Here is a 23,631-nt window from a genome sequence, read left to right on the forward strand (position 1 = left end):
TTAGTGTCAGATATTGGGAAAGGCGTTAAATTTCATTAAAAGTTAGTTCCTTATTTGAAGGTTTAGGTAGTTTAGTGTTTCAAGATGTGTTGTTTGGTTAGGAATGGAAAATGAGAAACTTATATACAAAATATATTCTTAATCTATCACTTCAAACTTTTTAAATTGATAACAGAATTTGATGGGTATAAATAAAATTGACTAAAAAAATCCCCTAAAATAGACCCAAAGAAATCCTCTAAAAGAGAAAAAAAAAAAAAAAAAAAACACCCAAGGAACATGAGCTTAGGCATGATAGCTTGAGCCCACGCACTAAGAACATGGGCTCGAGCAAATAGCCCAAGCCCACGCTCCCTGCATGGGCGTATGGCCGCCCAGTGCATGTACGCTTAGTGCACCCCAATATGTGTACACCTATGCAGGGCGTACACCCAAATGGTGTTAGGCATGCACCCTATAGCCCTCGTGGGCACGGGTTGTCACGCCCGAGCTTAGTGTGTTTTGGTCCAGGTTGCGCTCCCAAACCCACTTTCACCTCTAATGGGCTCGGGCACCTTATTTGAGCCCAACACTTGCCAAAGAATTTTTTCGGACCCCACTTGGGTCTTTCGATTTTATATTGATCAAATACATATTATTTTGAGTAGAATACAACTCAAAATATCACAACATTGAAATTACACTTCAGCCCCTCCTCTCCATAAAAGGATAAGATTCATGAGTTATAAATACACCATGAATCCTTCAAGTTAAAGGTTCATAATCTCTTCATTCTCTACTGCATATATATTTTCAGAGTTAATTCTCTCTCTAAAATATTATTGCACTTTCTCTCTCTATAAAGCTACTGACTTTACCTTCGAAGAATCCCACGTCCATCAAAGGGGACTTTTTACAGGTACCAGCTACCAGTCACCTAGCTTACTAGACATCACCTGCTACCAGTTACCAACCCTCTAGGCTTTTTATATCAAGTCACCAGATGCATTAACTATAAAGAATGGATCAGATTGCTTGAACTAAGAGATTAACCAATTATCCAACACATCAATCTTATTCTTAAGCATGTTGGATTTTAGGACTCATGAGAATCCATTATTACTTGCAAGCACATGGATCCAATATAGACTTACTCGGCCACTATGTGTCTCCCTAAACTTAAGAATCGATGCTCCATTATCTATATATGGAGGGGCCTCTATCACAGTGTTTTAAAACCCGGACCGGCTCGGCGGGTCGACCCGGCCGACCCGGGCCTGAGACCGGTCCGGGTGGAGGCAAAAACCCGCTCGGGAGTTGGCCCGGTGAAACCCGGTCGACCCGGCGGGTCGACCCGGGAACCGGGCCACCCGGTCAAACCCAGCTGAGACCCGATCTATTTTTTTTTATACTAATAGATGTTAAACGACGTCGTTTTGGCCTTTGTTTTAAAGGCCAAAACGACGAAGAACAATGAAGCAGAATTGGTCAATTGGGCATATTGATTATAGAGCAAACCTAATTAACAAAAAAATCAATTTCAATCGATGAGCTGAGGAGTAGAGGAGAGCAGAAGATGTCTTGATCATTGTTGTTTCACTGCGAAAAAGGTTAGTCTCTTGTTTCTGTTCATGAATCTTCTTCTTTTACTCTTTCTTTTCTTTATTTTTGGCCGTGTTTTGAACTTGCAGTTCTGGGCATCATTTTGCTGTTCGTTGATTCAGTCTCGTTGATTCAGTCGCAACCCAGTCATCTCAACCTCAGGTACGTTTCTCTGTTCTTTCTTTTCTGCAGTGTAATAAATCCTCTGCTATTAGGAAGTGTCGAAAATGGATGAGGAAATTAGTTTTGTTCGGTGCATTTGCTTTTGGAACTGTTATAGCCAGAGATTGAAATTGTTGTAAGAATTATTGATTATGGTTAAAATATTTCAGCTAGTAATGTTTGTTCGGTGCAGTTGCTTTTGGTTTTACAGTTGACTGTAAATTTAAGCAAACACGTTGGTGTGTTTGTTCTGCCTTTGCTTCTGCTAAATTCCATGCATCTACCAGCTAGTGCATCTTGTTTGGGTTTGGTGATTGAATTGCTGTTATTAATCTGTCTTTGTTCATGAACGAAAGCAAATAGGCTATGATTTTGTTTTTTGTTTTTCCTTTTGGGCAATAACGTGTGATGGATGACATTTATCTGATAACTAGATAATTAACCATAAATGATCTTGTAGTATGGATCCACACTGTTGCGTGATTTAAATATAGATGGCGCCCTCCCTCCTCTTGAATTTGCCTTTTCTTGTCCAAACAGGAGAGAATATTAGTTGTGCAATTAACATCAAGTACTAATAGCATGAAAGAATTGGGAGATTTTATCGGCATCATTGCCTCTCCTTTCCCAGTATATTTATATACTAAATTCTCCCAATTCTAGAATTTAATTAAATTCTAGAATTTAATTAATGGATTGCAAAATGATTTGGCTTTAAATTATATTCCCTCTTATAAATTATGTTAGGTTCTGAAAATGTCTTCACATGATGGTAGTACTCCAAGTAGTGATCCTTCAACGGCCCAATCATCTCAACCTTCAATTTCCATGTCAAGTGGTAGTAGAGGAAGAACATATTTGGCATGGGGTCATTGTAGAGAAGCTCCTGAACTTAGTGTTGGGTGTAAAAAAACTAAATTAGTTTGTTTATATTGTGCTAAAGTATTTGCGGGTGGTGGCATTAATCGATTTAAGCAACATTTAGCTAGAGCTAAAGGAGAAGTTGAACAATGTCGTAAATGTCCTCCTGATGTTCGACATCAAATGCTTTTGAATCTTAAAGGAAATGCTGAAACAAAAAAAAAAGAGTTAGAGAAATGCAAGCAGAATTCAATCCATTTAATGCACGACAAAGGGAGCATGAAGAGATGATGATTAGGCAATTAGAAGATGAAGAAGATGATGATGGTGATGATGAGGATGATGAGGATGTCAGTACTAAAAAACATATGTTACCACTGAAGGTTGCAAAAAAGAAAAAGATTCAAAGCACCAGCACTGTAAAACAATCGACTACAAGTTGTGGAAAACAGAAGAAATCTGCAACATTAGGGACATATTTCATGCCGAGAACAACTCCTGGTGCTCAAAAGTCTCTTCAGAATTGTTGGCAAAGGAAGGAAGCAGTTGAACGGTGTGATCTTGCTTTAGCGAAGTGGATGATTGATGCATGTGTGCCATTTAATGCTGTTAATTCTGTGTATTATCAGCATGCCATAGATGCTGTAACAGCCATGGGTCCTGGTTATAAAAGACCAAACTTGCATGCTATTCGTGGTTATTACTTGGCAAAAGCGGTTGATGAAGTCAAGATTTATGTTGAGACTTATCGAGAGATTTGGAAGAAGACTGGTTGCACATTAATGGCTGATGGATGGACAGATCAGAAGAGGAGGACTTTAATTAACTTCTTAGTATATTGTCCTAAAGGAACAATTTTTTTGAAAACCGTGGATGTATCAGATGTCTCAAAGACTGCTAGGTTGTTGTATCAGTTGTTTAGAGAGGTTGTTTTGTATGTTGGGGTAGAAAACATTGTGCATATGGTGACTGATAATGCTGCAAATTATGTTGCTGCTGGCAAGTTATTGATGGAAGAATTTCCTTCAATATTTTGGTCTCCTTGTGTTGCTCATTGCATCAACCTCATACTCCAGGACATTGGTAAATTGCAGTCGGTTTGTTGTGTTATTAAGCATGCTTCTGGTATCACAAAGTACATTTATAATCATTGTTATCCATTGTATTTGATGAAGAAGTTCACTGGAGGAAAAGAAATACTTCGTCCAGCTCCTACTCGTTTTGCTACCAATTTCATTGCATTGCAAAGCATTTTAGCTCATAAAGATGAGTTGAGAGCTATGGTGACATCTAGGGAATGGGTCTCATCTGCTTATGCTAAAGATAGCAAAGGAAAAAAGTTTGTTGAGAGTGTGCTAGACTCTCTGTTTTGGGAAGAATGTGCAATAATTGTGCGAATGAGTGAGCCTTTAATTCGAGTTCTACGAATGGTTGATGGTGATGATAGACCTTCGATGGGATATTTGTATGATGCTATTCATCATGCAAAAGAAGAAATGATGAGGAGATTTCAAAAGAGAAAGGCTAGAGTGAAACCTTTCATAGACATTATCAGTAATCGATGAGATGGACAATTTTATAGACATCTTTATGCAGTGGCATTTTGGTTGAATCCTCGATTTCAATATGATGCAAATATAATGGATCAACATATGAGCACCATTTCTGGACTTCTAGATGTTCTTGAGAAGTATGCACATGAAAATCTACCATTGCAAAGTGAGATTACAAGTGAGATGAAGTTGTTTAGGAATGCTGAACATGACTTTGGTCGAGTGTCCGTAATAAATAATCGCACCCTTATGCCTCCAAGTATATAATTTTTATATTTAAAAATATTATTTGACATAGTCTCCTTTTACTTATTATTTTTTTGTATAGATGAATGGTGGATGACATATGGAACCAGCGCTCCAAATCTACAACAGTTGGCTATACGAGTGTTAAGTCAAAATTGTAGTTCTTCGGGATGTGAGAGAAATTGGAGTATGTTTGAACATATTCATTCCAAGAAGAGAAATAGATTGGAGCACCAAAGGCTTAATGACCTTGTTTACGTCCACTGCAATCTAAGATTGAAACAAAAGTATTTTTCTTTTTTCTAATTCCTTAAATATTATTTTATCTTATTTAGTAACATTATTAATACATATATTGTGTTTATCTTCACTTTTAATATATAGGAATTATTGGAAAGGACGAAATTATGATCCAATTAATGTTGAGACAATTTGTGACATTGAAAATTGGATAGTAGAAGATGACCCGTCAATCTTGACAACTGAAGAAGCAGAAAGTTTTCACCAAGCTCTATCAACTATGATCATACAAGATACTTTAGATGATGGTAATTAATGATTGATTATTTAGTGATAAATATTATTTAAAATAAAGTTTTATTTAACACATAATATTTATTTATTAATTGTGTTTGAAATGTAGATGTCATAAATGTTAATGATATTGAACATGATTGTGACGATGAAGTTTCAAAGGAGCATGCTGATGATTTATTAGGTGTTGACGAGATTGGCTTAATTCCATCGACATTTGATCCAAATTTTGCTCCTATGGACACAGAAGACCTTAATGTGTTCATTCAACAAAAGTGAATGTGTTGTTGATTTAGAATTTATGTTGTTGGATGTTTTGTTTTAAATATTTTATAATTTATGTGGTTGGATGTTTTGTTTTAAATATTTTAGAATTTATATTTTGTTTGTGTTTTGGATATTGAATTAAATTTATGTTGTTGGTTTATAATTTAAATTTGGTTTATGTAAGTGTTGCATTGTAACTAGTTATGTGTTTTTTTTATAGGTGTTTTTTTTTGTTGACCCGGGTCAACCCGGGTCAACCCATCTGACCCGTGACCCGATCACTTGACCGGGTCGATGTCGGGTCGGGTTTCAAAACTATGCTCTATCATTGATGACTTTTCTATGCAATTTACTTGTGCTTTATGTTATTTTTTATCACTTCAATTTAGTACTTACTAGTTATATGATCCGCACTTCACCGCGAGTTAGATATTTTTATTTTCTATAAAAACATTGTATATGCAGGTTTTTTCAATGCATTTCTGTAATTTTAAAAATTGAAGTGTAGATCAAAAGATTTGTACATACATGTAATCAAGTAAATCGAGAACTATGTGTGCTAATAAATAAATAAAAATTCATTAACAATACCTAAAAATAAAACTTGAAAAATCAAGAGACAGGTGCAAATCAAGATATTTAATCTCGCAAGACGGAATATTTACACAATTATGTTTGCTAAATTTTGTTTATTAAAATGTTTTTTTATTCAATCAAACGATAATAGAAATAGACAAACACATTAAATTGATTGAATAAAATAAAAAACATATTATGGAAGACTACACATATTAGAAATATTATTTGAAAATAAATATTTTTTATTTTCAAAAATATAGTTCATCTATACAAAAGATAAAAAAAAGAATTATAAATGAATTAGAAAAACCTCTTCAAAAATTAAAAACATAACAAAAAAATAATCATCATTTAAAAGAGACTCTAAACAAAATAAAAAAAAGGTATTAATCTAAATATAACTGATTTTTTATTTTACAAAAAAAAAACCATATAAAAAGAAGCATTAATTGAAAAAATAGGGTAAAAAAGGTCAAGTGTTGTTGGGCCTGGCCCATTTCATTAGGGCTCACCTGAGTGAGCCCCCTTTTTTATTGCACTTGGAGCGAATGATATGATCCACCTCAATTTTTTTGAAAAAAAAATTCAAAAGACACGTCGCCTATTTAGATAGACAACACGTCATCTGATCTTGCCCAAATTCCGACCACTGTGGTGGTCGGAAAATCAGGACCTAAGTTTTTTTATCCAACAACTCATTTTGACCCAAAACACCTATAAAAAACCTTAAAAATCATGATAAAACTATTCATGACCTCAAAAAAACCAAAAACCCTCTGAAAAAAATAAATGAACCTGAAACCAAAAATCAACCTAAGATCATATTTGTTTTTTCACGAACTTTAAAGGTAAGAAAAACACCTAATATAAACTCTCCCAGTTAAAAAGAACTATTTGACACAAATATTATCCATTTTAGTGGTCTAAATCGTTGTCAACGACATGATTCTCTCTCTACTGCTGAAATCCAGCGACCCCTCTCTTCTGTCTCAACCAGGAACTAAAAAATAACAAGAATAAACTTTCGTACCAAAATTAAATTGAAAAATAGGTATCGAAATTGTATAATCTTTATTTTTTAAAATTCGAGGACCAAAGTGCATCATTTTCAAAACTTAAGGCACACCACCATATTTGGCGCCTTTTTCATTTAGATCTCTCTTCTTTCAATCACTCTTTCATAAGAAATAAAAATTTATTGATCTTTAATTGTGATTAAATTGCCGAAAAAGAAGGTTAAGAACCAAATTGAAAAACAAAAAAATTTGCACAGTCCATCAACAATAATATGTGAGAGAATGAATAGTAAGATCATGCACGGTGAAAAACTCATACTTTTAATTTTATTCTTAGACTTTGTTTGGAAACGCAGTTCGAACCGCGTTCCACCAAATTTTGAAAAAAAAAATTCTTAAAAGTATTGTTTTTTTTTTAGATCGTTTTGATGTACTGAAGTCAAAAATAATTTTTTAAAAATAAAAAATATATATTATTTTGATTTATTTCTAAACAAAAAACACTTTAAACCGCAATCACTACTACATTTTCAAACACTCCTTAATGTTTTAGTTAGTTTCACTTCAATGAAACAAGAGAAAGAAGAAATGTGCAGATTGTTTCAATGTGTCGAACCAAAAACGTGAGAACATTTTCAAGCATGCATCCCAAATCTCATTATCCACTTATGTTCATTGCTCCCGGAAATAAGATGAATAAATCAATATGAATGGTATGCGTTACCTTCTGACATTGAGTACAAAAATCACGCCACAATTCATCAGAATCCCAGCGCAAGAATTGTTTGCCGCAACACAATCCAACATCACCAATTAATTATCCAAGCTGGAAGCACTGTAACAATTATGCAAGCAGATGCACGGCATGCGAACTGCTGCGCAAATAACACCTTCAGTAAACAAAAGCATCGCTTTGGCTAGCTTTCACTACGAGGAAGCCTGATGTATAATGCTTTCACCATTAAGAGCAATTTTCAGTAGTTGCTTTTTCTCATTGCTGATATTGCAGTAATGAGTGCTTAAATCACCAAAACCAAAATAACCACCATTTTTAAACAACCTGCAGCTTTTGCATGTAACTAGATAGCCTGATGTAAAATATTTGTTTAAAGTAAGCAACTTTTTTCTGCATGTGTAAAAATGCCAACTCCAAAGATAACTTGATCAAGCCACCTTCAGAACCGAATCTGTACCATTGATCAATAGCAGGTTCACATCTATTCATCCTTTGCACACAACCGCTCTGAAATGGAGAAAAGAAAGGAATTCTCAAACTTAGCATATTGCAGACATACAAATAGATAGCAATTGCTTGAAAAACATCTTGCATAGAAAAACAAATGCAATCAACAAGCAAAATAATAATACCAGCCAGAACAAACAGAGTCAAGCTGACATGTGATCTGATAGTAGATAGTAGGTCCTATATAAGACTAACTGGAAAAATTTATATGATCAAAGTCTTGAAAAATGAACTACGGTCATTACCATTGAAGTTTCAAAAACAGGAGATGCCTCGGTCAAATATCACTAAATTGTTGGCTGACCATCCAAGTACCTTATAGGGAGCTCTCAGCCAATAAAAATCTCAATCCCTTAAAAAGTATCTCAAAATTATGCTAGAATAACTGTGTACTCTGATATTCCCTTACTTTAAACTACACAGGTGTCACCATAGATGAACAAAGAACTTGAAAATGAGGTGGACACTAAGTAAAAGAGTGCTCGTATAGATGCAAAAGACAGAAATCCCAAACATTCACAAAGGTACTTCTAGTAAAAAGACAACGTAGAAAACTACGAAGCTGATTATGCTATTGAAAACAATAAAGGAGGACAAGTATTTTATTCCTTCCTAAGTGCACAACAACAATCTAATAAAGTTTGGTATGTTAATAGCACTTTCATTAAACCAGATGATATGTCTTCAGATTTAAAGATCATAGATATAAAAGTATGATTTTTTTATATTCTAAAAGTTCAAGCAAAAAGTTATGTCTTTTCTAATTTGAAAAATGAATAAGGGAATGATTTTTTCACAGCATTCTAATTTCTAAGCCACCATTCATCTTCTAGGATTTGAACTAATTACTTGAATTTCCAACCTGGAAATAACGTTCAGAAAGAGAAAAGGTAACATCATTTCATGAAGCACGTACCAACACCAGACATGTTAACCGATGATCTAAGCTTCCGAATTCCAAGAAGCATATTTTGACAGTATCTGAGGTATTACAGTGAAGCCCTAAATTTGTTCGTGCATATAGAACACTGATTGCACCAAAATTTTACTTGAATAGTTTCTATTGTAAAATCTCTGTACTACTTATAGACACCTATTGGCCAGCTTCATGTTTCAGAGTTGCTCAAATATACCAACAATGGGGCAATGTGGGAACCTCCAATGCTCCAGTTCAGCATCCAAGTAGTAGAGGACCTCAGGCAAAGAACATATAATAAAAGTCATTTTATTCATTCACTACTCCATTAAGGCTTAATGGAATGAATGAATACTGTATGTTAATCTGACTGCAAACTCTACTTAGTCAGTTTCTAAATGAGTGACAATAACATTTAAAAAAACAAGGCTCTCAGTCACATTAAAACAGAACAAATGAAGGTGAACCCAATTCATTCTTCCAGTTCAAATTATGTCAAATCTAATGGATTCCAAAATGCAATCAACAGGAAAAAGAAAAAATAATAATAATTGGGCTATAAATGCACAATCATAGAGCAGTTCAGTCCATGAAATATTCTAATATATATTTCCCACAATTTTGATACTCTTTTCCCACATAAAAAAAATTAAAAAAATAATAATAATTGGGCTATAAAAATTTCAAAGCTTGAAGACGAACATATATAGAACGATCACATCACATTCATGCTTAAGCATTTAATTTCCCTTTGTTCCTTTAGATCACATGCATGTCCAGGAAGACAAATTAAGAAGCAACTAGAAATTGAGTTCCTATGAGCTTCCTTAATGGTGATCATCATTCATGGATATGGTTATGAGCTTAGGCGTCGCAATTAATGGGGCATTAACATCTTTCAAGTTAGACCGGCACTGTACTGTAATGCCAATTATATATGATCTAGACCAGCCTTCATTAAACAATTTGAAACAATTATATCTTTCCTTAATTTTTTGTTCCAAAAACTAACGAAAGATAATTTTTTTTCAGATGGGTTTAGTACAGATTAGGGGTGAGTAAAAAAAATCAAAAAACCGATTAAACCGAGAAAACAAAAAAAAAATAACTGAAAAAACCGAACCGTGAAAAAAACCGACCGGTTCAGTTTGGTTTTGGTTTTATAACCCTGAAACTGAAAAAACCGAACCGAACCAAACTGAACCCAAATCGAAAAAAAACTGAGTCAAACCAGAAAAAAACGAGCCAAACCGAAACTGGTCGGTTTGAACCGGTTTTGGTTTCGGTTTTTTCAAAAAACCAGTTTGGTTATTTTTTTTTTATAAAAACATAACCGAAAATAATCACCCCTAATACAAATTATAATCAAACCAATTCATCATCTCGGATTAGACTCTCCCATACTCATGTGTTCAAGAGACCACAAATTTATGACCTTTTCAAACTCACTACTTACAATCTTTCAATCAAATCTTGCTAATGGTTCTACATACTTGAATTGTTATCCAAATATCACTATCTCATTATTCAACCTAGATATTATAGTGAAAACTTTAACTCTAAGTATTGAGACTTGTTAAGACTCCAACTGATAAGCTTCGAGATTCCAAAAATATAGTCATCATCTATAGAATATATTACAAAATCATGGATACAAACATAGCTCCAAAAGCTCTCAAAAAATCATCTATAAATCAAACTCTTCGAATTGAAGCTAACTCTCAAAATTCAAACATTCAAGTTCCTAAACTTTGATAATGAGATCAAGACGTACAATGATTATTGGAAATTACCTCACGTCAGTATTCCAAAGTCATTACCATCTAGAAAATGATTATGTTCCAACTTGCCTAGTGCCTTTTAGAATTAAAAAATAATGTCATAAGTGCAGTTACCTTATGAAAAAGGTTTTAATGAAAAGAAAATCCCTACATAGGAAAGACCAATTCAAATGAATAAAAAATATACTAAAATCACTACAACATTATCCAGTTTTACCGACGGACTCATTCCGTCGGTGACAACAATGAAATCCGTTGGTGAAAATAATACCGACGGACTCACCGACGGAACACGTCCGTCGGTATAACAGTCGTCGGTAAATCCCATTTTCATCGCTAATTCTGTCGCAAATAAAAAAAACGACCCACCGACGGAAACACCGACGGAAATACAGACGGATATGCGCGCGCCAAAAAAAATTTTCCCGCGGGAACATTACCGACGGAATAAATCCGTCGGTAATTTCAAGGGTAATTACCGATGGCATTACCGACGACCAATCCGTCGGTAATTATGGCATGGCTTGTAATTTTGTTGCAAATCTCTATGTAATACCGACGGAGATTATCCGTCGGTAAGTCCGTCGGTAAATATGGCATGGATGGTAATTGTTCGGCAACTCTCTGTTAAATACCGACGGATATTATCTGTCGGTATATCCGTCGGTACTTATTTAAAAAATATATAAAAAATAATTTATTAATTGTAAAAAACCTTAATAAACAAATAAAAATGCATTAAACATTAAAAATGTAAAAGTAATAATATTCATTACAAATTTAATGTGTTTAAAAAACAAAATTAAACTAGAATAGCGGCAGAGCTGGAGGAGGAGGCGGAGGAGGAGGAGGCTGGTTGTTCCCGGGACCATACGGCCAAAAAGAAGCTGCACAAGTATCGTCACCCATCTTTGATCTCATCTCCATGACTATTTGACGGAGCTCATCATAATTCGTCGAGAGTTGTTGATATTGTTGTTTCAACGCAATGAACTCCTCAAACTGGGTGTTCTATACTGATGGAGAGCTTCCAACAGTTGAGACACTACGAGTCGAACGCAAGTTGTCAGGCGTAGTGTTGAAGAGCTCGTAGACCCTGTTTTTATCGGGTCTACCAGACGATCCCGCCTCCATCCACAAATCTGGATCGAAATCTGGATGGGTCGACGGATTGTCCCCATATCTCTCCCTCAACCGGCTATTATAGGTCTCCTGAAAATTCCATCAGTAAAAAAAATCATCAAATGCAATTCAAGATGCAATTCAAGAAAATAATAACTTACAAAATAAAATGAATGAACGAACATACCATGAAGTGCTGAGCACGGTTGTCCACGAACTGCTGCACCCCCTTTTGGCGGTCTTGACTCCGCACATGCGTCTCTAGAAACAGCTCCATTGGACTCGGTTCACGTCTAAGAGACGCAGCCTGTAAGGAAAAAATAGGTTGAAAGTTAAATATATTATAAGGAACGACAAATTAATTAACGATATATTTCAATAAAATTAATCTTACCATCCGCTTTGCATGTGCGCTGAATGGGACGGATCCGCCAATGTGCGTGGTCACCGAACCATAAATTTGCCTGTTTCGGTTGTCGGCGCCAGACTGTGAGCGCCGTGAGAACCGCTCTGAGGTCACGTGCTCAATATATGCCGTCCATATTTCCCCCGAGATGAATGGCGGTTTGAATTCCTGCCAAACCGCCACCTCATTCCATCCTTCAAGACCGTTATCCCTCGCATGTCTTTTTGATTTTTTTTTGGTGTCATACCAAAAATCACGCAACCTACTTCCATAGTAACAAATTAGAATTTAAAACATAAAATTATAAAACAAAAATAAATATTATTTTCGATGTTACCTAGTTGCCGCGTGATTCTCCCATACCCTCCTCACAACATTGTTGTCCGCCCTATCCCACTCAAATTTGTTCTGTGTATATAAATAATTCATATAAAATAAAAATAGTACAAGATATAAAATTATAAAAATTATTTATTAAAAATAAGCTGTAAATTAAAAATTAACACCGACCTGAAATCGCTTAAACCATGCATCGATATTAGGTTTCCACTCAGGATGTTTGGAAACCTGGCTTCATTGAAACAATGGAATCTCCATCGACGATTTAAACGCCAATGTTATAGTCCTTGCAGCCTCAATGTTTGTGAACCTGAAATTAAATAAAAGTAGTAATTAATATTAATTAGTTGTTCATAAATTATGTTATAAGTATATAAAAAAAAAACTAAAACCTAAACAAACTTACATTGAGAGGTCATCCTTCCATTGTGCCTGGTACTTGCGGGTGAATTGACCCCGCTGTGAAGGCACACCGCTTCTGCGCTGTGAAACCGCGCTAGAAGAGGCAGCATCACAAGTTGGCGTAGATTCCTCGCTGTGATCAACACCTAAGGATACGTCCTCCTCGCTACTAGAAGAACTAGCTGCAACCGTCTTCTGACGACGTGCTGTAGATTTCATTCTACGCATCTACACAAATGTATACGAATAATTACATAATTAACTTCGATTATTTTAAAAAACATTCGACAGAGTCTCCCCTGTACTGGGGGGTCCCAAGTTGTCGACAAAATCATATTACACTTCCAATTTTATTTCACATCCCGATCCAATCATCCTAGATCTCAACCCAACTCATCATCATCAACACAACATTTTATTCAATAACATCATATATAATTACAACTATGAACATTCATTGTTAAATTGGTACTTAGAGTTACAAACATTAGATTAAAGTCATACATTCAAATTTACGGATATAAACTAACATTTTTAACATAAATTCAACAATAACAATTATAGCAATACAAACAATAATATCCTAAATTAAAATAAACTAATTAAATGCAATTCTATATATATAAATTAACATTTTTAAAATAAATCAACAATAACAATTATATTTATAACCTAACATTTTTAACATAAATTCAACAATAACAATTATAGCAATACAAACAATAATATCCTAAATTAAGATAAACTAATTAAATGCAATTCTATATATATAAATTAACATTTTAAAAATAAATCAACAATAACAATTATATTTATAAACTAACATTTTTAACATAAATTCAACAATAACAATTATAGCAATACAAACAATAATATCAAAACTAAAATTAATAAATAAAATTAAAAAACTAAAAAACACTACACAACACACAACATAAACACAAAATTAACAAACAATACACAAAACTAAAAAACATTATATCAATTCAAAATAAATTTGGGAATAAAAAATGCTTACCTTAATAATGTGTTAAATTTAAGATTTTATCTACAAACAATATACAAAAAAAAGAACACCAAAAAAAATAATCATAATTAAAATAAAAAAAATACAAAGATAAAGAAAAATAAATACATACCTTTTAAAACTACCACCAAAACAATAAAATCCTTCTAAAAGCTAAATATAAATGAGAGGAGAAGAGAAAGGGAGAAGAGGAGAAGAGGAGAGGAGAAGTGAAGTGAAAGGGAGAAGAGGAGAAGGTGCGCGGGGGGGGGGGGGGGGCGGTATATATAGCATAATTTTCGACGGAATTACCGACGGAAATTAATTGCTGTCGGTGCAATTAATTTCCGTCGGTAATTCCGTCAGAAATAAATTCAAATTCGCACCAAAAAAATCAAAAATCCTGCCAAACTTTTAGATTCGTCGGTAATTCCGTCGGAAATGCCATCGGTATTCGTGCAGACGGACACGTGTCAGACATGTGTGGTCCGTCGGTAATGCCGTCGGTATATATAGCATAATTTTCGACGGAATTACCGACGGAAATTAATTGCTGTCGGTGCAATTAATTTCCGTCGGTAATTCCGTCAGAAATAAATTCAAATTCGCACCAAAAAAATCAAAAATCCTGCCAAACTTTTAGATTCGTCGGTAATTCCGTCGGAAATGCCATCGGTATTCGTGCAGACGGACACGTGTCAGACATGTGTGGTCCGTCGGTAATGCCGTCGGTATTACTGCAGACGGACACTTGTCAGACATGCGTGGTCCGTCGGTAATGCCGTCGGTATATCCGTCGGTGAATGTGGCAAAATCCCGTAATTTTTTTGCAACTCTCTGTGAAATACCGACGGGTTATATTCCGTCGGTATATCCGTCGGTGATTGTGGCAAAATCCCGTAATTTTTTTGCAACTCTCTGTGAAATACCGACGGGTTATATTCTGTCGGTATATCCGTTGGTGAAAAGGTAAATTTTTCTTATTTTTTTCATGTAACCCTCTCAAAAAATCCTGAATTGCAATCTTACAGCACACACAACACAATAACAAAGGCTGACCCTTAAAGAAGAATAAATATTTCATGTTTCAAATTATTACATTATAAAAATAAGGCTCTATAACATGTTTAGTTAGTCGGAATTTTCATCTTCGTCCTCTATTGAATTGTTATCATCAGCTTCATCGCACTCTTCAATTTCGTTATCATCTTCTTCAACAACATTCTTTTTTCCACTAGTAGAGCTCAGAACAACATTCAACTCCTCTGCGTCAACATCAACAAGACTATCGTTGAAAACACGAAAATTCGAATTTTCTTCTAAGTCAATCGACGGAGCAACTCGGTATGGTTCAATCAACTCACTAGCTTGAAAGACTTCATCTATCACACTTGTGTTTTCGTTCTCATCCTGAACAACCTCGACACGACCCTTGGGTTTTGTTTTTAAAACGGATAACCAATCAACTCTTGATCGGTCCTTTCTAAAGGAAGGGGTGTATGTGTAATAAACTTGTTGGCATTGCTTTGCGAAAACAAAGACGTCGTTTACGTTGCGGTGTCTAGCTTTTGAATTGATTTCAACGAGACCATAGTGAGGATCTACTCTGATTCCTCTGTCAGTTGTGTCATACCAATAGCATTTGAATAAAAACACTCTATTTTGCTCGCTATGATATTGCAGTTCGATGACCTCTTCCAATCTACCGTAGTAGTCAACTTCAAACTCACTAGAAGTCGATCCCTTAATACAAACACCGTTGTTGTATGTCTTTCTTCCATGCCCGTATTCTTCAGTATGAAAGACATATCCATTATAGCACTTGACTTTTCTTTCAGGGCCCAGACATAGTAAAGACAGTGAAATAGCAGCACTACCTCCCATTTGATAAACCTAGCTTGTAAATTAAATACAACAATAATCAATAAACAGATATTATGTAACATTGACTACAATTAATTACATTGCAAGAGATAATGAGTTTGTGCTAGGACTTACATGTGTTCTAAACCATGTGGCAAATTGTTCATCTTGTAATTGAAAGATCTGGGATTCAGTCAGCTGTGAGTTATTGGACAGTAAGTATCGTCGATGTTGCCTGCAAAGTTGTTCCAAAGTATATGAGTGTATGGTATCACAAAACATAAATAGTACACTCTTGACAAAGTTTAAGTCGAACATCTACTTACTTAATAAAAGGTCTCAGCTCATCACAGTTAAATAGCAACTGTAATATCTAACCTCTCGAATGGATACATCCATTTGTACTGGACCGGTCCTCTAACTTTTAACTCTGCCAACAAAGAAATCCTTTCTGTTCTTTCTGTACCTGTGGTTATGTGGCAAGAAACGACGGTGACAGTCAAAAAAAGAAGCTTTACCCCCGTTTGTTAGCGTGAATGCCTTGTTGTTCTCCATACAATATGGACATGCTAGCTTTCCATGCGTGCTCCAACCAGAAACCATTCCATAAGCTGGGAAATCATTGATAGTCCACATCAAAGCCGCTCTCATAACAAAATTTTGTTTCCTCGAGATGTCATAAGTCAAAGCTCCAGAGGACCACAACTGCGTCAACTCATCAATCAATGGACGAAGACAAACATCTATATTTCGCCCCGGACTGCTCGGACCTGGTATGACCATAGATAAAAACATGAACTCCGGCCTCATACACATCCCCGGTGGCAAGTTATAAACCGTCAGTATGACCGGCCAACAAGAATAAGGAGCAGCAAATGACCCGAATGGGTTGAATCCGTCTGTACACAACCCAAGACACACGTTCCTTGATTCAGCTAAAAAGGGAGGATGCATATTGTTAAAGTGTTTCCAGGCTTCACCGTCAGAAGGATGAACCATCACTCCATCAACCGCATAGTGTGATTGGTGCCATGTCATGTGCTCAGCAGTCCTTGGTGACATGAATAACCTCTGCAGTCTAGGTGTGATTGGGAAGTATCTAAGTTTTTTATATGCCACGAGAGTCTTCCCTCTACCAGTTCTGGGTTTGTAACGGGAATGCCCGCATGTCATGCACTCGGTCATCTCAGCATTTTCAAGGTAGTATAACATGCAGAAGTTAGGGCATATATCAATTTTCTGGTATCCTAAACCGAGGGGTTTCATCATGGACTTGGCAGCATAGAAGTTCTCTTTCAGCCTGTTCCCTTCAGGTAAAATGCTTCTCGCCCATTCAATAATCTTGTCATAACCGGCCTCACTCAACCCGTGATCTGACTTGATGGTGAACAACTGTGCTACGGCTGATAATTTACTGTGGTTCGTGCAGCCATCCCATAATGGTTCGTCAGAATCTCTCAACAGATCAAAAAACCTTGCTGCATCTGCATTAGGTTCTTCTTCTACGATTGGACATTCCCTGACATTAGCTTCACTCATTCTCATTGCATCCATAACCATATTCTTGTAAGGATTACTGTTCTCATTTCCAACTTCATGCATGTTACTAGCACTAGAAGTTGACCCAACCACCTGTTCTTCCATGCTCTCATCAGGAACAAATAGTTCTCCGTGAGCATACCAACACATGTAATCTTCCATGAACCCTTTGGTTAGAAGATGCATCGTTATAACATCTTGATGCAGAAACTTTAAATTTTTACACTTCCTGCATAGACACCTAATTCCGCCATCAGTAAAATTCCTCGGAATAGATGTTGTGAAATTAATAAAACCCTGGACACCGTTACAATAATCCACCCTCTGCAATCCTTGGGGTGAGTCCCGATACATCCATGAACGATCATCCATGACTTCTATTGAACCTCTATAAAACATAACAAAAATATTGGTTTTCCCCGACATTATCCAACAAACTAAAACAACACTTATGTTAAATATTCATTATCAATTATCAACTATCAACGTTCATACATACAAATTTATACATATATAAATTTACAGAATTAATCACAACTTTGAAATATAATTGATAACAATTAAACAAGACACTTAAACAAGCTATTAATTATTTATTTCATCACAACGACACATTTAATTCGGTGTAAGTCAAACAAAATTTCAACAATTTACAAACAAATATAATTTGACAAAATCTAAAACAAACTATAACAACTACAAAATTATACATTCATACTACAAGTTTCTTTGACAAATAACAATTAAACAAGTACAAACGCTAACAAAATACATATACTAAAACAATAAAATTCACAATTAAATATTAAAACTAAAAAGGATAGATTTACTTACAAAAAAATGATAAAATCTACAAGAAACGGATATTGTGACCACGTACAAGATATAAGAAACTTGAGTGCTCGTGTTGAGAATAGTGGAGAGTTTGGGATGGGTGTTTGGCTGCAGTTTGGGAGGGGAGAGGTGGGATGGGAAAGAAGAAGAAGGAGAAACAGAGGAAGAGAGTGTTGGGAGATGGGGGCATATAATGGTTTTTTCCGACGGAATCACCGACGGAATACTTCCGTCGATGATTTCATCGGTGATGCCGTCGGTGATAGCGCCACGTCACTGTACGGCTATCTCAGTTTGAATCCCTCGGTAATTTCCGTCGGTAAAATCGCCTGACGTCACCATGCCGTTGCGTATTTCCAGACGAACTGTATACTCCATCGGCAAAACCGTCGGTATATACCGACAGAATATTTCCATCGGTATATACCGACGGAAGTACCGACGGAATAAATTCGTCGGTATATACCGACAGATTTGGAGACGGAATTATTTTCGTCGGTATATATTACCGACAGAAAAATTCCGTCGGTAATTCCGTTGCTTTTCTCCGGTTTTCTGGTAGTGAATATTATTAAAAAAAATTAAATTAATGAACTTCTCAAAAAGTGTCTTATAAGCCCTAGTAAATCATCATGGTTGTGTGCCACGTACCTTTTTATGTCTGAAATCAAGCTGAAATAGAAAGAAGTGTAGTAAGACATGTCATAAATCTCATGCCTCTCAACAAAGTGCTTCAATATATTAGATATCCAATACACTCTCTCTTATCAGAAGACTTTAAAATGCTTCAATATATTCAAATTTTGATATGAAATCAATATTCTAGCAAGTCTAAATTGATAAAAAAAAAATATATATATATCATTACAAAACAACAATCATTATTTCATTCGGTCATTACAAATGAGATGTAATGTCTTTCGAACTAAAATATACTCCTTCAAAACTTCATAACATCATGAATAACATCTTTAATCTATATTTAAAATTTATGATTATATACATAGATGATGTCCTTTTAATTTTAAAATCAATAACCAAATATTTCAACAACTTACAAAAGTTTCTCGATATTATCAAACAAAATGGATTGGTTATCTCAACTTTAAAGATGATGTCAATTAAAAATAATTTTTTCAGGTACAATATATATTAAGGATCAATAACCCTTATCATTAGATCAATAAAATTTACCAATAAATTTATAAATAAAATCAAGGGTAAAACCCAGCTTTAAGAGTTTATGGGATGCCTCAATTATGTTTTAGATATTTTTTCAAATCTTAGAAGTATATGTCAACTTTTGTACAAAAGACTTGAGAAAAACCCTTAAAAGTCATCAAACAAAATTGTTTAGACTGTTATTGTTTATGGGATGCCTGGAATCATCAAATGATCAAAATTGTGAATGCTCTTAAAAGTCAAGTCAAGAGTTTTCATGTTTAAGACTTCCTGATCTAGAGACTTTTTTTTATAGTTGAACTGATGCCTTTGTATTAGTTACAGTGGTATTCTCAAACAAAACTTTCAAAGTCAAGAACATGTAGTGCAATATCATTTAGGTATTTGATTGGGTCCACAAGAAAATTATTCAATTATAAAAAAAAAAATATTAATTATTTTGTACATCTAATATTTTCAAGATGATTAATTTTCCAGAAATTTCTTTTACGAATAAATTTTCAATATATAAAATATGTTGTTGAAAAAAAAATTAAAATATTGTGTCAAAATAAATTTTTGCCAGGTAAAAAGATAATTTATCAAAATCTGATTTCGAGATTGAATTCATGAAAGAAGTAAAAGACTTTTTTATCCAAAGACTCTTGACTAATTCATATGCTCTTACACCATCAAAACCAATTCAAGCCACAACATCAAGCATTCAGAATATTTATTTCAAGGAGGGTTACTGTGAGGCTAGTGTCTTAAATAATCAATTTTGAATCCTTTTATCAGCATGACCTAGTCTAAACATCTCACCTATAAATTATTCTTAATCTCTCCAAACACCCTTGTTTGTTCAATCCCAAAATGCACCTTAAACAACGTTATTGTTGATGCCATGGGTTTTTATGAAATTAAGATTTCTTAGTTATTATTATTTTTTATTTAGTTTAGGAAAATATTTTTTTATGGTGATTTTATTTTTTCTATTTAGTTTAAGAAATCAGATATTGAGAATGGTAATTTTATTTCTCTAAGTTTGTTTAAGAATTTCAATATTTTTTTCTTTATTTTAGAGTTTTCTAATTTGTTTAGTTTGATTTTTAAACTTATTTAAAGAGTTGAAAACATCTTAAAGAAGCAAAAGAAGTAGTGGATTTTTCTCTTCATTAATAAAACTATAAATTAGAATTCTTGTGCTCTATTCTATTTCAACTATGATTTTTTTTTATCTTGCTATTGTCTTATTGCTTGTACTTTCACTTGTGTTCATTACCCGCCAAATTTTCCCGAGAAAAAATATTAACCCTTTCAAGTCAAGTCAAGAAGTTATTATTCTCAAGTTAATTTAGAAAATATGTTGAAAACAAGACAATTCTATGAGTTTATTCTAGTTGATATTATTCTAGTTGATATTGACTTCGTTGAAATAACTCATCATCAAGATGTAAACAATCTTGTATTTTCAAAATTCAAAATTCAAAAGGTTTTAACCTTTCAAGACATGAATCAAAACCCCTACACCTTGAAAGATTTTCTCAATACTACCAACCTCAAAGATCCAATTATTTTGATTATCAACAAACTTGGTTTAATTTATTTTTTTCTAAAACACTATGACCATTCATGTTCATCCATTTTGATAAAACATTGTCCAAAGAATTTTCCAACTTAGTTCTCAAACAATTGGTGGCAATATTTTTCTTCAATAAGTAAGATTCTCCCTAAAAAATCATACAAGGATTGGAATTGCTTACAGCAAAAATACCTTTGAATTCAATTCCTGCCTCTTTTCATTTCATCTCAACCTTTGGTGTCTCCTGCTATCTTGGGACTCCATTATAATGAATGATGTAGATGAAGATATTGGTTACTTTTTAGATCTCAGGAGGAAAATCAAAGTCAAATGGTGGACCCAAATTCAGAGAAACTCAAGCTTGTTCTAAAGTTATGCATGCTTGGCTATAATCTCATCAAACTCCATAGCTGCAAGCATCCCCATCAACTCTATCTCAAGAAGGACAATTTACGTTTCTCACCTCTAAAATTCGAATTCAAGAAAACCTTGCATCATCAAGCTCAAAGTCAAAATACAAGAAAGAACTTCAAGAAGCCACCTTTTTTAATTATTCAAGAATATTTGACAAAACATCCAGCCACTTCAATTATTCAAAAAGTGTATATGACGTCATCCAAGACATATTCTCAACTTCAAGTAGAATTTGATTAGATTTAAAGTTAAAAAGCCTACTATAAATAAGTCTTTTATTAAAAGAGACTAAAAGAGCTCCCATTTTTACTATGGATTTATTATTGTTGTTGCAAGGTGCACCGCGACGTTGTCGGCGACGACGAGGCTTTATGTCGTGCCTCCCTGATGAAGTGTTGTATTGGAAAGGTTTTTGGATTTAATCATAAAATTATGATTAATGTTCAAGAGTCGCCACCTAGTATTATTGTCACTAGGAACCTATGGTCTGCGAGAGTCTGTGTAGGGAATTGGTTGTGAAAGGCAAAGACGCATCACCTCCAGTGTATCCTACCTAAGGTAAGCTGCATTGTTATTTGATTGTTTTTCTAGATCGGGTTTCTATTCGTTAGTTTTTTCTAAGGTTCAAAACAGATCTCTCTTCATGAGAGAGTCTCTACCTTATCGGATTAAATCCTAACCATTCTAAAATCTAAATTTTACCATCGCATTTATTTACACCTTGTATCTTTAGTACATGAGGGTATACTTTATCATGTAATTTTACACCCCACATATATTAAAATCTACATCTGGACCCTAAAAAAAAATTGAAAAAAGGTTTTTGATATTTTGGTCAAACCCTAATGGATGATCATAAATTAGTTATGATATCCATTTTATTTTTTTTGGATTTTCAAAACATGATAAAGATGTAATTTTTTAAATGAAAATATGCTTGGAAAAGTTTTAGGATTTGGCCATATGCATGGAAACAAAATATTTTTTTTGTTTTTATTTAAAGGAAAATTAATTTAATGGAAATATTTCAGAGAATATCGGGTTTGTATTTTACAGTGTAAAAGTACAACCCAATATTAAGCAAAATTGGTAGAACAACATGTAGAAAAATCCAAATTTTTTTAGGATTTTTGGAATTTTTTGTTTTTTTATGCAAAAAAATAATATAATATAACATTTAATGTGTGGGCTAGGTCGACCCATCAACTGGGTCGGGCTCAGCCCAAGAAGGGGTTGGGCCGATCTCGACCCAACGTCTCTTTTTTATTTTTTGGTTTGGGACGGGACCGGCCCAACCAATTGGCTGGGCCAGAATTGACCCAGCCCAAAGTCCACTGGAACAGTGGACATGAATTATAATTCACGTTCTACTGTTCAAAACAGTGAAACTCTGCAAGGAGAAGAAGAAGAAGGGGAAGAAGAAAAGGAAGAAGGGGAAGAGGAGCAAGAGGCTACCCAGGCTAGGGAGGAGATGCTGGTCTAGGTGGTCGACCTGAAGTTGGTGGTGGTGTCTGTGGAGGATTCCGCGCTGATGTTGTTTTTGCCGGTGCTGGAGAAGGAAGAAAATGAAAATGGTGGTGCTGATGGGCTATTGAAACTGCTGCTGCTGCTGCTGTGGAGGAAGAGGGAGAAGCAATCGGTGGAGAGGGAGAAGTGTGGTGGAGAGGATGGTGATCAAGCCGACGGTGATAGTGGTGGTGGCCAAAGGTGTTGGTGGTTGGGTTGCTGTGGTGCGGGAAGAAGTTTGCAATGGTGTCACTGTTCACTTTCGTGGGAGATAACGATCTCTAAGGGAGGAGCTGGTGTTCATGGGGGTGTATAGGCTGGGGTTGTTGGTATTCTCGTCAGAGAAGGCAGCTGTAGAAGAGGTGGAGAGAGCCGCAGAAGGCTGACGGGGAGAGAAGAGTAATGGAAACAGGGGGATAGCTAGTTTTTTTTTTTATTTTTGGACCAGATTTTCTTCATGGTCAAGCCATAAAATCCACCCATATTTATCGGGGTTGGAAGAGGGTAATCTTGTCTTCACTGGGAAAAACTTTCGGCCCTTGATTCTGGTGGGAAGGATCTCAACTGTTGGTTCAAAGTAGACACCATGAACTGTCAAATTTGACAGTTCATGGCTGTCTGAGTTGGCCTATTTGGGCCGCTGACACGTCCTCTGTGTTGCCAATGAGCCGGTGAGGACCATACCGGGGTGTAGAGGGATGTCAAGTGATTAGTTCGT

The 23,631-nt window shown here is 35.0% G+C and overlaps 1 protein-coding gene across 1 annotated transcript; it reads left to right on the top strand.

Annotated features, from left to right (window-relative positions):
* The first annotated feature begins 2,972 nt into the window (after window positions 1–2,972).
* LOC18107321 (uncharacterized) lies at window positions 2,973–23,299 on the top strand. Its single transcript, XM_052448329.1, has 7 exons — window positions 2,973–4,158; window positions 4,282–4,385; window positions 21,744–21,815; window positions 21,913–21,965; window positions 22,791–22,884; window positions 22,966–23,114; window positions 23,200–23,299. Exons 1-7 carry the CDS (start codon window positions 2,973–2,975, stop codon window positions 23,297–23,299), a joined length of 1,758 nt encoding a protein of 585 aa, XP_052304289.1.
* The last annotated feature ends 332 nt before the right edge of the window (window positions 23,300–23,631 follow it).

Source organism: Populus trichocarpa, chromosome 17, assembly GCF_000002775.5.
Source record: "Populus trichocarpa isolate Nisqually-1 chromosome 17, P.trichocarpa_v4.1, whole genome shotgun sequence".
In the NCBI taxonomy this organism is placed as follows: Eukaryota; Viridiplantae; Streptophyta; class Magnoliopsida; order Malpighiales; family Salicaceae; genus Populus; species Populus trichocarpa.